At 35.6% G+C, this 12205-nt stretch overlaps 2 protein-coding genes across 3 annotated transcripts; both read left to right on the top strand.

Annotated features, from left to right (window-relative positions):
- Positions 1–1626: 1626 nt before the first annotated feature.
- LOC106335333 (kinesin-like protein KIF19) lies at positions 1627–7026 on the top strand. Its single transcript, XM_013773831.1, has 16 exons — positions 1627–1789; positions 1854–1925; positions 2012–2128; positions 2296–2381; positions 2594–2738; positions 2864–2959; positions 3078–3169; positions 3323–3565; positions 3641–3791; positions 3870–3932; positions 4012–4245; positions 4320–4415; positions 4497–4610; positions 4694–5230; positions 5320–6099; positions 6746–7026. Exons 1-15 carry the CDS (start codon positions 1742–1744, stop codon positions 5644–5646), a joined length of 2421 nt encoding a protein of 806 aa, XP_013629285.1. The 5' UTR covers positions 1627–1741; the 3' UTR covers positions 5647–6099; positions 6746–7026.
- LOC106335334 lies at positions 6021–8575 on the top strand. Of its 2 annotated transcripts, none has more exons than XM_013773833.1 (8): positions 6021–6099; positions 7163–7241; positions 7369–7436; positions 7504–7644; positions 7782–7823; positions 7943–8070; positions 8135–8236; positions 8371–8575. In XM_013773833.1, exons 2-8 carry the CDS (start codon positions 7180–7182, stop codon positions 8524–8526), a joined length of 699 nt encoding a protein of 232 aa, XP_013629287.1. In that variant the 5' UTR covers positions 6021–6099; positions 7163–7179; the 3' UTR covers positions 8527–8575. The 2 variants fall into 2 exon arrangements, with proteins under 2 accessions (XP_013629287.1, XP_013629286.1); XM_013773832.1 differs by lacking the exon at positions 6021–6099 and adding an exon at positions 6279–6407 and having other exon boundaries at positions 8371–8574.
- Positions 8576–12205: the final 3630 nt, after the last annotated feature.

Consider the following 12205-nt stretch of genomic DNA (forward strand, 5'->3'; position numbering starts at 1 on the left):
TTAAAAAAATATATTATCATCCGCAACCACAAACGCTAGCTGAAACCAGCTTTTGAATTTATGAGGTTTAGAACGATTTGAAATGGTTTAAAACGGTTTAAGTGATTGTTGCAAAAACTGCGTTTGCGGGTGATAGAGGAGAAACCAATCATACCCTGGATATAGATTGTGTGCAGCCGTTAGGTAGACAGTATCCGATTATGCTGCATTTTATGAAGGTAAAAAGAGGAGATAGTTACGTACCTGCTTTCTAAATCTTGCATAAAATCCAAATAGGCAGAAGTCGATCATGCAAAAAGAGACATAGCCCATAGATTTTCCTCAATGAATCAGCAGGAGTTGAAAGTAGCTTAACCGACGTACCAGACATTCATCCAACTATTCTAAATGAACAGAAAAAATTAATATGGAGGGGTTTTGTAATATTTGTAATTGATGATTGATGAACCGAACGATCATTCGGTGAGATATAAACTTCAAGTTGAGTTTACAGCACATGCACATATTAAAATTAGAAATAAACTTAGGTGTGAGTACCCATACTTCTATGTGGGTAGCAGTCATGCATTTATAATTTTAACCAAGAGCTCTTGGCCTAGTGGTATTGGAACTCCGGCTGGAGTGTTCGTCCTGGGTTCGAGTTGCCTTGGCCACCTTCCCGCCTATAACCGTGCGTGTCCAGATGGAAGGCCTCGTGGGGATTAGTCTGGGCTTACCGCATGGGAACCCCACGGTCATCAAAACCCAAAAAAAAAAAAAAAAAAAAAAAAGATAAGATGGGATCGAGAAGTAAAACACGAGTTATATGATTCTGCAAGGTTTTTACCATAAAGTTACAAAAAAAAAAAGAGGTTTTTACCATATATTTACAATACTGGAGGATTCTAATTCGTTAGCCGAGGGGAAATTAATATTCATGTATATAATAGTTTTCCCCAGATTAATCTCTCTTCTTCTCTTCTGCCTTAATCGAACTCATCATGAGGTGGAGGTAACCAATCCAGTTACACGGGTTACATAAAGTATATGAAATGAATATATGATTCCCTATTCTAATATACACAACTGTAGTCAGCCAATTTTTCATTGTGACAACTTTTAAAGAATTTTAATTATGTTCTTTTTACAAAATAAAAGACAATTTCTTTTGTCAGAACAAAAAAATATATATTTTATGAGTTTATCATTATTAATACGAATTCGTTTCAAATGTCACGTCAGAAAATCATGTATATCCTATGGTATTAGATGGCACGTCGTGTACAGATTTTGCAACTTCGTCAAATTAAATTAGTTAAGAAATCAATTTGCAACAAAGATCCAAATCAAAATCTTGTGGATTAAATATTACTATAAATGCTATTGTAAATAAATCTTTACAATAAACCGGAAGGGGACCCACACATACTCTACTTTGAAGTACAGGACGATCTTGACCGTTAAGAAACGTAAATCAACGGGTCTGATCGAATTAACACCTCTACTACAAAATGCACCGTCATACACGTGATCCAGACACAGTATCCCTCTCGCACGATCTTTATTTTCCTCCTCCACCTGATTTACAAAAAGAAATAAAAATATTTTCTTGTTTGATGCATTTATTGATTTTCTTATTTCTATTAATAAATTTTTGAAACGGTGAATTAATACAGAGAGAAAATCTTGAAACCTTCAAAAACTTTGGAATGAATATCCATTTTGCCGCATTGTGATTGGTCTTCGTTATCAAAGTGACGAAATGCCGAGCATCAGAGCTCCCGTTGCTAAGAAGACGACGACACTAACGGTTAGCTCTCTCGTTTAATTTTTGTTGTCCGTTGTTCCTCGTCTGAGTTTGAAATTCTCGTTAGGTCGCTGTGAAATGTAGACCGTTAATGGAGAAAGAACGTGGAAGAGACATCGTTCGAGTGAATAACTCTAAGGTCTGTTTCAATTACTCCCACAGTCTCTGATTCGATTTGAAAATTGTTCTCCCTAATTTTATTTTGAGTTGTATTTTGAATTTCAGGAGGTGATAGTGTTGGACCCTGACTTATCGAAGGACTACCTTGACCGGATTCAGAATCGGACTAAAGAGAAGAAGTATTGTTTTGATCATGCCTTTGGCCCTGAGAGCACCAACAAGGTCCCAGTCTCTCTCTCTCTCTCTCTGGAAACTTGTGGTTTCATTAGGATCTATGCTTTCTATTTGAGAATTTTTCTGGAAAATGTTTAGGTTCGTAGTGTGTTTGTGAGAAGGTTGACTTGTGGTTTAAGGTTGACTCTTAAACATGTATTTGTTTTTCTTTTCAGAATGTGTATAGGAGTATTTCTTCTGTGATCTCTGGAGTTGTTCATGGACTCAACGCTACAGTCTTTGCCTATGGTTCCACTGGAAGGTATGCAGTGATGTAGCATCATAGCAAAGACTACAAGTGAATGTGCCTCTTTAGCTTACCAAAAATATTCTGGCTTAAGTAATCTAAACCTTAAACTGGATTTTTGATTAGGCCTTCTATCTCAGGAAAACTAATGCAGTATGGCCTCTCCAATTTTTTTGGTTATCTGACTCTTAATGATGCATCGTATTTTTTTTTCTTTTTGCTCTTAGCGGCAAAACATATACAATGGTTGGAACACGAAGTGACCCTGGATTGATGGTTCTCAGCCTGAATACCATATTTGACATGATTAAGTGTGACAAGAGCTCTGATGACTTCGAAGTGACTTGCTCCTATCTTGAAGTCTACAATGAAGTAAGCCTCCCCCTTTGATAAATTTGGTTCTTCTCCTTCGTCTTTTTGTGTGTGTGTGTGTGTGTGTATGTGGTGATCTTTCATTACTCTTTCTCACATAATAATATGTTTCAATTGCAACTCAGGTTATATACGATCTGCTTGAAAAGTCATCCGGTCATTTGGAGCTCAGAGAGGATCCGGAGCAGGGAATAGTAGTTGCTGGCCTGCGATCAATCAAGGTCTCCATACTTTTCTTTCCTTCTAGATGCGATAAGACCATTCCTCCTGCAAAACCAGATTTGCGGAGATCACTTTAAACCTGATCTTGAGGCCTTAGCCAAAGTGTTTCTTTTGTAGGTATATTCTGCTGATCGAATTCTTGAACTGCTGAACTTAGGGAACAGTAGACGAAAAACTGAGAGCACTGAGATGAACAGTACATCATCAAGGTGAGCAATGCTATCTCCTGAATAAGCTGTTAATGTTGGAAGCTTGTCTCTTCCGAATCCCTAGATCTCACACTGCAATGGAAACCTTTTTTTTTCTTGGAAACGAACTCGCAGTGGTCCATTATCTATATAAATGTGCCTGTCAATTACCAGGTCCCACGCAGTTCTGGAGATTGCAGTAAAAAGAAGGCAAAAGAATCAAAATCAAGTTATGAGAGGGAAACTCGCTCTGGTAGATCTTGCTGGCAGTGAAAGAGCAGCTGAGACTAACAATGGAGGTCAGAAACTGAGGGATGGAGCTAATATTAATCGCTCACTCCTTGCTCTAGCAAATTGCATAAATGCATTAGGGAAGCAACACAAAAAGGGTCTTGCTTATGTCCCATACAGAAACAGGTATGTGTCGATATGTGATCTTTCTGATTTTAAAATGGCCATCTTTTTTTGGCTGACAGACGTGTGTAATGTCAGCAAACTTACGCGTATTCTTAAAGATGGTTTGAGTGGGAACTCCCAGACGGTGATGGTTGCAACTGTATCACCTGCTGATACTCAGTATCATCATACTGTGAACACACTGAAATATGCTGACCGAGCAAAAGAGATCAAGACCCACATCCAGGTGACAGTTATTTTCCTCTTAGTCCACAATATTGCTAATTGGTCAAGAAGTACTTACTTGCTTTTCAATGCATTGTAGAAAAATATTGGTACCATCGACACTCATATGTCAGACTACCAACGAATGATCGACAATCTTCAAGTAAGTTCATTACTTTCATCCACTTTTGTTACAGATTGAATGTAGTAGCAGTACATAACTCAGAACTTTGGTTTCATAGAGTGAGGTTTCTCAGCTGAAGAAGCAACTAGCAGAAAAGGAGTCGCAGCTTAGCATCATACCTTTTGAAAGAGGTGTTGAACGTGAACTTTCGTGGTTGGATGGTTTAAGTCACCAGATCAGTGAAAATGTTCAGGAACGTATAAACTTACAGAAGGCATTATTCGAGCTTGAAGAAACTAATCTCAGGAACCGTACTGAACTTCAGCATCTCGATGATGCCATTGCGAAACAGGTTGCGTTTAAAAAGCTTCTCTTAATCCAGAGGTCATTATATTGCATTACTGTAACCTCTTATTTATATTATAGGCGACAGAGAAGGATATTGAGGCTCTAAGTAGCAGACGTCAAGTAATACTTGATAATATCAGAGACAATGATGAAGCCGGTGTTAACTACCAGAGAGTAAACCTTCTTTTTAATCATATATTACATTCAACTCTGCAATATATCTTTGCAGTCATGCTCATGCCTCTGTTCGTACAGGAAATAGAAGAAAATGAAAAGCATCGTTGCAAACTACAGGATATGCTCAATGAAGCAATAAATAACAATGGAAACAAAACTTATCTGCACATTCTCAACCAGTACAAGCTTCTGGTGAGTAGAGTAAACTAAGTAATGTCTTGAGATTCCTACACTACTGACTAACATTTACTGCTGCTGTTTTCACATAAATATAGGGGATGGGTAATACCGAACTACAGTTTGAAATGGCAATGAGGGACCAAATCATATACAACCAAAGGGAAGCTCAGAGAAACCTATGGAATCTGCTCATGGGTTTAGGAGTCGAAGAGAAACAAGTGTTCGACCTCGCCGCCAAACAAGGAATCACAATCGAAGACTGGAGTATGGCATCGTATCCCGGGCTTCCTTACAGGAAACAAGCACCGAGTCTCATACCAGCAAACATCCCTTTCATGGGCCATTCATATTCTCAATCCTCATGCACTTTCCAGAGCTACAATCAAGATGCTGCTTCCAAAGGACAACAATGGGCTCCAACTCCTACTTTATGCAGAGAAGAACATCACAGCTCTTACTACTTCATGGGACACGAGCCACCTGCATTTGCCAGTCTTAGGAAAAGCCATGGTGGTGGCAGACCAGCTACGTGGATCGACACAGGAGGAGCCAATCATCGCCGAGTCTCTTATCCACAAACAGTAAACAATTCTTCCCACATGGGTCCCAGATTTTACCAGACTCCACAAAGGGTAAAAAACACATTACTTGATCTGAATCTTAGTTATTAAGGTAACAAACATTTCATTATGTTCTGATTGCAAAATATTTTATTAACCAGGAAATGCTGGTCAACGCCCCGAGTCCTTATGGTAGCCCACGAGCTGACAGGGCCACCACCCCGGCCGGGCAGCCTTTCTATGGAAGCCCTCGAGCCATTGCCACGGTGAGAAACAGTTCATGCAACATCCCCCGCGTGGCCACTGCAGTGTCAGCACCCAGTGGTGCAAGAAACCAACAAAGAGTTTACGGGACAAGCCCGCTTTCGGGAACCAAAGGTGTGAAGAACGCGTCTTACGGACAGAACAGCCACACAAAGTTGTATAGAGGAGGAGGAGGCAGTAAAGTTCATAATAAAGGAAACAAAACTCAACGCCAACACCATTGACACATGACACGTTGGGTTTAAGTTTTCAAGTTAGTTCGGAGGCACAGTTTTAAAGAAACGCCTCACACTCCAGTCTCCACTCTCAACATGACTCGTTTTGTTTTTCGTTTTGGGTTTGGTTTGTACAGCTATTTGCACGGTATTGAGATAATTCTGATTTGATTGATTGATGTGTGTGTATATACATATATATGGAGACAAGTAAAAAACAAAAACGGAAATTAACTTTCCATTTTTGGGCAAGAAAATCTTTATCTTTCTCATTTTTAACGAATCAAATCTTTGCTTGGGTCAATGTCCAAACATTATCCCCAGTTATTTATTCACCAAACCCCAGAATCTCGATAGCCTCTTCTCTCCACCGCCGGATTCAGCCTTCTCCGGCGTCTCCCTGAGAGCTTTGTCGGCCACCATTCCACACGTCACGTAGTCTCCTGCAAAAACCGAACTCTGGTTTGTTGAATGCTCTCTCTATGTTTGGCGAAATCGACTAGTGTTGTTGTGTAGGGCTGAGGTATTAAGGGTTGGTCCAGCCCATAGATAAAAACTAAAAGCCCTAACCCTAATTAATTGTTCTAAAGCATTTCAGGGTTTAGCTGAAATAAGGATGGGTTTAAATAAATTTATAAAAAAATAAATCCAAGTTTTAAGTTGAAACGACCTTGTTTTGCGTGATCTCTCTCTTCTTCCTCAAACTTAGACGACGATCTCTTCTTCTCTCTCTCCGCCAGTCTCTCTCTCTCGAACTAGAGCAAACCCAGGTTAGGCCTTACGATCAATCTGGGATTAGTTTAGATTTCGAACTAGAGGAAAGTTATGTTCTGGGTTTTTGAAGAATTTGTTTGTGTTTGAAATTCGTAGATTTATCTTATATTGCTTCTTATAATAGTGTTCACTGGTATATACATCGTGTGAGAATGTTTCATAGTGTTTAAGCCTTTTCTCTGTTTCAGTTTGACTCTAGAATCTGACTTGTGATTGTGGGAAATAATTTTTTTTATTATTCTCAGATAGCTAAGTTTTTTGTTATGCGGTTCTTGTCTTTGTCTTCAGTAATACTTTCAACTTGTGAACTAATCTTGTCTTGTTTTTGTACTAGCACATGAAGAAGGTAAAGCTTTCTAGCCAAAGTTATGACTTGAGTGTCCTGTTCTTGAGTGTCATGTCATGTTGTTGAGCTAAAGTTAGATGAGAGCATGCGTTGTTAGTTCATGAGATGTTCTTGAGTTTGTGTACTTTACAAGGTTGTGTTGTGTCACTCTTCTTCTCCTTTGACTTTGCGAGTTTCTTGATAACTCTGTTTCAGAAGCAGTCTTTCTTTTGTGTTCAGTGGGTTTAAAGTTAAAGATTCAATTTCGTTAAGAAAGTGTTTTCATAGTTTGCTCACTCTTTGCTTTGAAACTGTTGGATCTCTTTACGTTGCTTTTCATAACCCTATACAAGCTAAATAGAACTTCTGCCTCTCAACTTTCTTCTGGCTTTAGCTTGAACAGATGTGTTTACATGTGTCTTTTAGAATTCAAGACAAGAGAGATGGAAGTGAGAAGCGAGCTGAAGCAGAATATTTACGAGATTTTCAAAGACTTTTTGACAGGGTATGTTTTGTTATGATTGATTCTCTTTAGTAAAGAGTCTTTACCATATACTGTATGTGCTCACTTTAGTATTTGCTATTTTAAAACCCTCTAACTCTTGAATCTTGGATTATTGCAATGCTTATAGGATCACAAAGCTTGAGGAACTAGATAATGCTACAAACATCTTTCTTCTACGCTTTCAGCAAGGACTCTGTACGTTATGCTTTGTATTTATTGTTTTCACTGTCGACCTTCTCTGACATAATTTCTTCTTTCCCAGGCTTGCTCAAACGCTCTCCAATAGTCACTTCCTCCAAGTTGATCGAAAACATTCTCAAGAACAATGAAACAAGACGGCTTAAATCATACGTAGAAGCAGGCTGTATTAACATCGATGATGCTGCACGAAGCACACGGGATTGTAACTTTACTCCTCAACTCTTTTGATTTAACTCTCGTAGTTTGTTAATTTATGCGAAAACTTTCATGTTTTAGAAAACACTCTTCAGCAATTATTCGTTTCTGCTTACACGTCTCTCATTTTTTGTTTGCAAGAAGTGCATACATCTCTATCAGGACTTTCTGACCACCTAATCAAAGGTAATAATGAATCTACTGTTTATCGCCATATTTCTTTGTGTAATATTTCATGTCATCAACTCACTTCGACATACTTAAGCAAGTACGCCCTTCTAATCTTTAAGATGTTGTAAATGCAGCTCAAAGCTTGTTATCTGACCTCGAGCGTCTCACTGATGATGCTGCCCTTGCAATTGAGACTGCAACAAAGCTCTCCACACAACTAGATGAAGAATCTAGTGATGATTTGCGACAAGTGACGAGTGAAGTAAGGTTTCAATACACATTATTTTTGAAGAATGATTTTAGAGAGTAATGTTGGTTGGTTTCAGGAGAACGAAACTGTACCTTTTGCTCAAGAACCTGAAGTTACAGAGTACGCTACAGTTATTGCAGTGGTTTACAGTATGGTGAAGCAGAACTATGTTATGCAGGTTTGTGAGATCTTGAACCTTTAGATATTCTGCATGTTGGATCTTTGAAATTCATATTTTTTTTACTGAAAAACAATGGATGATTTTTGTTTTGATCAAAAAACAATGGATGATTATGATACTGTTTTTTGCAGGAAAAGGTTGTGAGATCGCTTAGTTTGAAGACCTCATTTGATGAACTAGATACTTACACTCTGATGTGGTCATTGCGTCCGTTTGTAGAAGACGAGATTATGAACAGAGCATGGAAATTGTTTCTCCATTCGGATGAGCCATCTGGACGAAGATGAGAGTTTTGTTTGTTTAGACACTAAAAGTGCAACTCATCCAGATGAATCATCCGAATGACTTTAAAAAATTTGGGCTTAATTTTAAAGTCCATCCAGCAGAACCAATTTGGATCATTTGAATGAAGATGGTTCATTCAAAATGGTATAACGTCTATTATGCCCTTAATGTACTTCACAAATTACAAACCTAAACATAATATCATTTTGTCACACACGAAAACTGACAAAACTGCAAAAATGCGTTTTCCCGCGAAAACCTAAAAACTAATTTTTCACGTCAAAACTCCAAAACGCATTTTCCCGCCAAAATTGGAAAAACGTGTTTTTACGCCAAATTTGCAAAAACGTATTTTCATGCGAAAATCACAACATGTTTTCACGTCAAAACCCCAAAACGCATTTTCCGCTAAAACACAAAAACACGTTTTCCCGCCAAAATCGCAAAAACGTGTTTTCCCGCCATAACGTGTTTCCCGCAAAAATTGCAAAAACGCGTTTTCACGCCAAAAATCATGTTTTCCCGCCAAAACTGAAAATCTCGTTTTTCCGCCAAAACCGCAAAATCTTGTTTTCCGGCCAAAATCGAAAAAATCCGTTTTCCCGCCAAAACTGAAAATCTCGTTTTTCCGCCAAAACCGCAAAAACGCATTTCTCGCCAAAATCGCAAAATCTTGTTTTCCGGCCAAAATCGAAAAAACCGTTTTCCCGCCAAAACCGAAAAAAACCTGTTTTCCCGGCAAAACCGCAAAAACGTCTTTTACCGCCAAAACCGCAAAATCTTGTTTTCCGGCCAAAATCGAAAAAATCGTTTTCCCGCCAAAACCGAAAAAAACTTGTTTTCCCGGCAAAACCGCAAAAACGTCTTTTACCGCCAAAACCGCAAAATCTTGTTTTCCGGCCAAAATCGAAAAAACCCGTTTTCCCGCCCACACCGAAAAACCCCGTTTTTCCGCCAAAACCGCAAAAACGTGTTTTCCCGCCAAAATCGCAAAATCTTGTTTTCTGGCCAAAATCGAAAAATTTGTTTTCCCGCCAAAACCGAAAATCTCGTTTTCCCGCCAAAACCGCAAAATCTTGTTTTCCGGCCAAAACCGAAAAAACCCGTTTTCCCGCCAAAACCAAAAAATTCGTTTTCCCGCCAAAACCGAAAAATCTCTTTTTTCCGCCAAAACCGCAAAAACGTTTTTTCCTGCCTAAATCGCAAAATCTCGTTTTTCTGGCCAAAATCGAAAAGTGCATTTTCCCGCTAAAACCAATAAATCTTGTTTCCCCCCCCCCAAACCGCAAAAAAAACTCGTTAATTTTGAAATAATTCTAATGTAAATATATTAGATTAAATAATTAAATATAATATAGTTAAAATTTATATCAAATATATGATTAAATCAACACAAAAGTATTTTGGTAATTTGTTTACTAAACTCATTTAGATGGAATTGAAAATAAAGAAACAAACATAAGATTCATTTAGATAATTCATCTAGATGAGCTATTTGGATAGACAAACAAACTGTTACAAAAATCTGAATGTATCATTTAAATAGATCATACAAATGAATCATCTAGATAGAGATAACAAATGGTGAAACAAACAGCCCCTAATAGACACTTATTCGATCAGTTTTGTTCGTTACTTTGTTTCCCATTTATTGAAAAGAAAGCAAATACGCCCTATTACAAACACAAGCTTTGTTCACATGGTTGATTGGTCTCAAGACTCTCAACTGAATTGAATAAACTAATATGATTAGGTTGCTAGTGATTTTACTAAAACATATTAGTGAAGAACTCATGTTTGCATCTTTGTGTTGGTAAATCTATTTAGCTTATGAGAGTAACATCTCGTTTTAGTTTTATAGATCATGAGTGACATTGTTAAAATGAAGTCTGAAAAGTTCAGACTATAACCCCCAAACCCCCCCCTATGTGTTTTAGTTATTTGTATCAAACTCCACAAATCTGTGTGCATTCATTTTGTGTGGATACTATAGTAAAATACTATATTTGATTGATGATATTTTGCATCCAAAGACGTATACATAAGAACTCTATAAATTTAAAAAATTAGAAACATAATAGTCTATTAATTTATTGAATTATTAATTTACCAGAAATTTTATTTTAGATTTATATAGTTTATGGTATGTGTCTAATATACAATAAATAAAAAATATTTATTTTACGGTTTATATAAGTATAAAAGTTTGCTTTATATTATTCTTATGTGATAATCTGGTGTATATAAGAATATAACATAAATTTTTCTTTAGATGTAATCTGATACAATATTATCAGAATATTTTGTATTTATATGAAAATTTTGAGATAAAACTCATTTGTGAATTAAAAAAAAAATGTTTTATACATATATAAACTCTATAAATAGCAATTATTAATTTATAATCTTTATGGGACCATATATTTAAATAGAAGTTTTCTAAAATTTATTGTTTTATTAATTTATCAAACTGTGTTATGTTTTGAATTGATCCAACTAAAAGTTGTTAATTTACTGAATATCAATTTATATAATTTTGTGTATTAAAGACCTTGTAAGGTGAACCACCCACGGACATCCCTCTGTAATTTGATCTTAAACTGATCATAAGTTTGGTTTACTCTTTCTTTGGACACTGTTTTTATGAAATTGCTCGTGTTGTTACAAATTCACAAACTTATATTTACAAATTTGCAATTATTAATTTATAATCTTTATGGGACCATATATTTAAATAGGAGTTTTCTAAAATTTATTGTTTTATTAATTTATCAAACTGTGTTATGTTTTGAATTGATCCAACTAAAAGTTGTTAATTTACTGAATATCAATTTATATAATTTTGTGTATTAAAGACCTTGTAAGGTGAACCACCCACGGACATCCCTCTGTAATTTGATCTTAAACTGATCATAAGTTTGGTTTACTCTTTCTTTGGACACTGTTTTTATGAAATTGCTCGTGTTGTTACAAATTCACAAACTTATATTTACAAATTTGCAAGGCATATAAGAACTTTATGTAACATATATATTCAAATCCAAAATGTGAATTTAAAATAAACAATATCTAGAGAATCAAAAGACTAAAAGCTTATATTGGTCCAAAATCTACTGAAACTTTACATGAACTAAATATGACCAGTTTATAACTTATCTATTCTATTTAAAATAGATGTCAAAACTTCATTTCATGTGTGATATTTTAAGTTAGACCATTATATAGAAAATTTATCAAATGTACATAACTTTATTATAATATTTTTAATATCTTTATTTTTTATTTAAAATAAAAATAAATATTTATTTAAGAAAGTTCTAACAAAATCTTATAAAAATATTTTCAGTTGCATTTTAAATTTATTTCCGAAATTGATTAATTTAAAATTTAGATATCATAAAATACATAAATTTAAATTATAAAAGAAAATAAAAATTATATAAAATATTTTGGTGATAATAACACCTCACAATTATTATTTTTCAAAAATACATTTTACAAAGATTTTAAAAATATTTTGTTAATATCCATTTCTAATTAAAATTTTAAATAAAAATATCTCTTAAAAATGTTTTTTTTTAATTTAAACTGTTTTTTTGAGGTCACAACTTTAAATGTTTCTATTATGTAACATTACAATTTATTTAATTTCTAATAAATATCTAATATTCTTATTAATGG

Source organism: Brassica oleracea, chromosome C3, assembly GCF_000695525.1.
Source record: "Brassica oleracea var. oleracea cultivar TO1000 chromosome C3, BOL, whole genome shotgun sequence".
NCBI classification, from domain to species: domain Eukaryota; kingdom Viridiplantae; phylum Streptophyta; class Magnoliopsida; order Brassicales; family Brassicaceae; genus Brassica; species Brassica oleracea.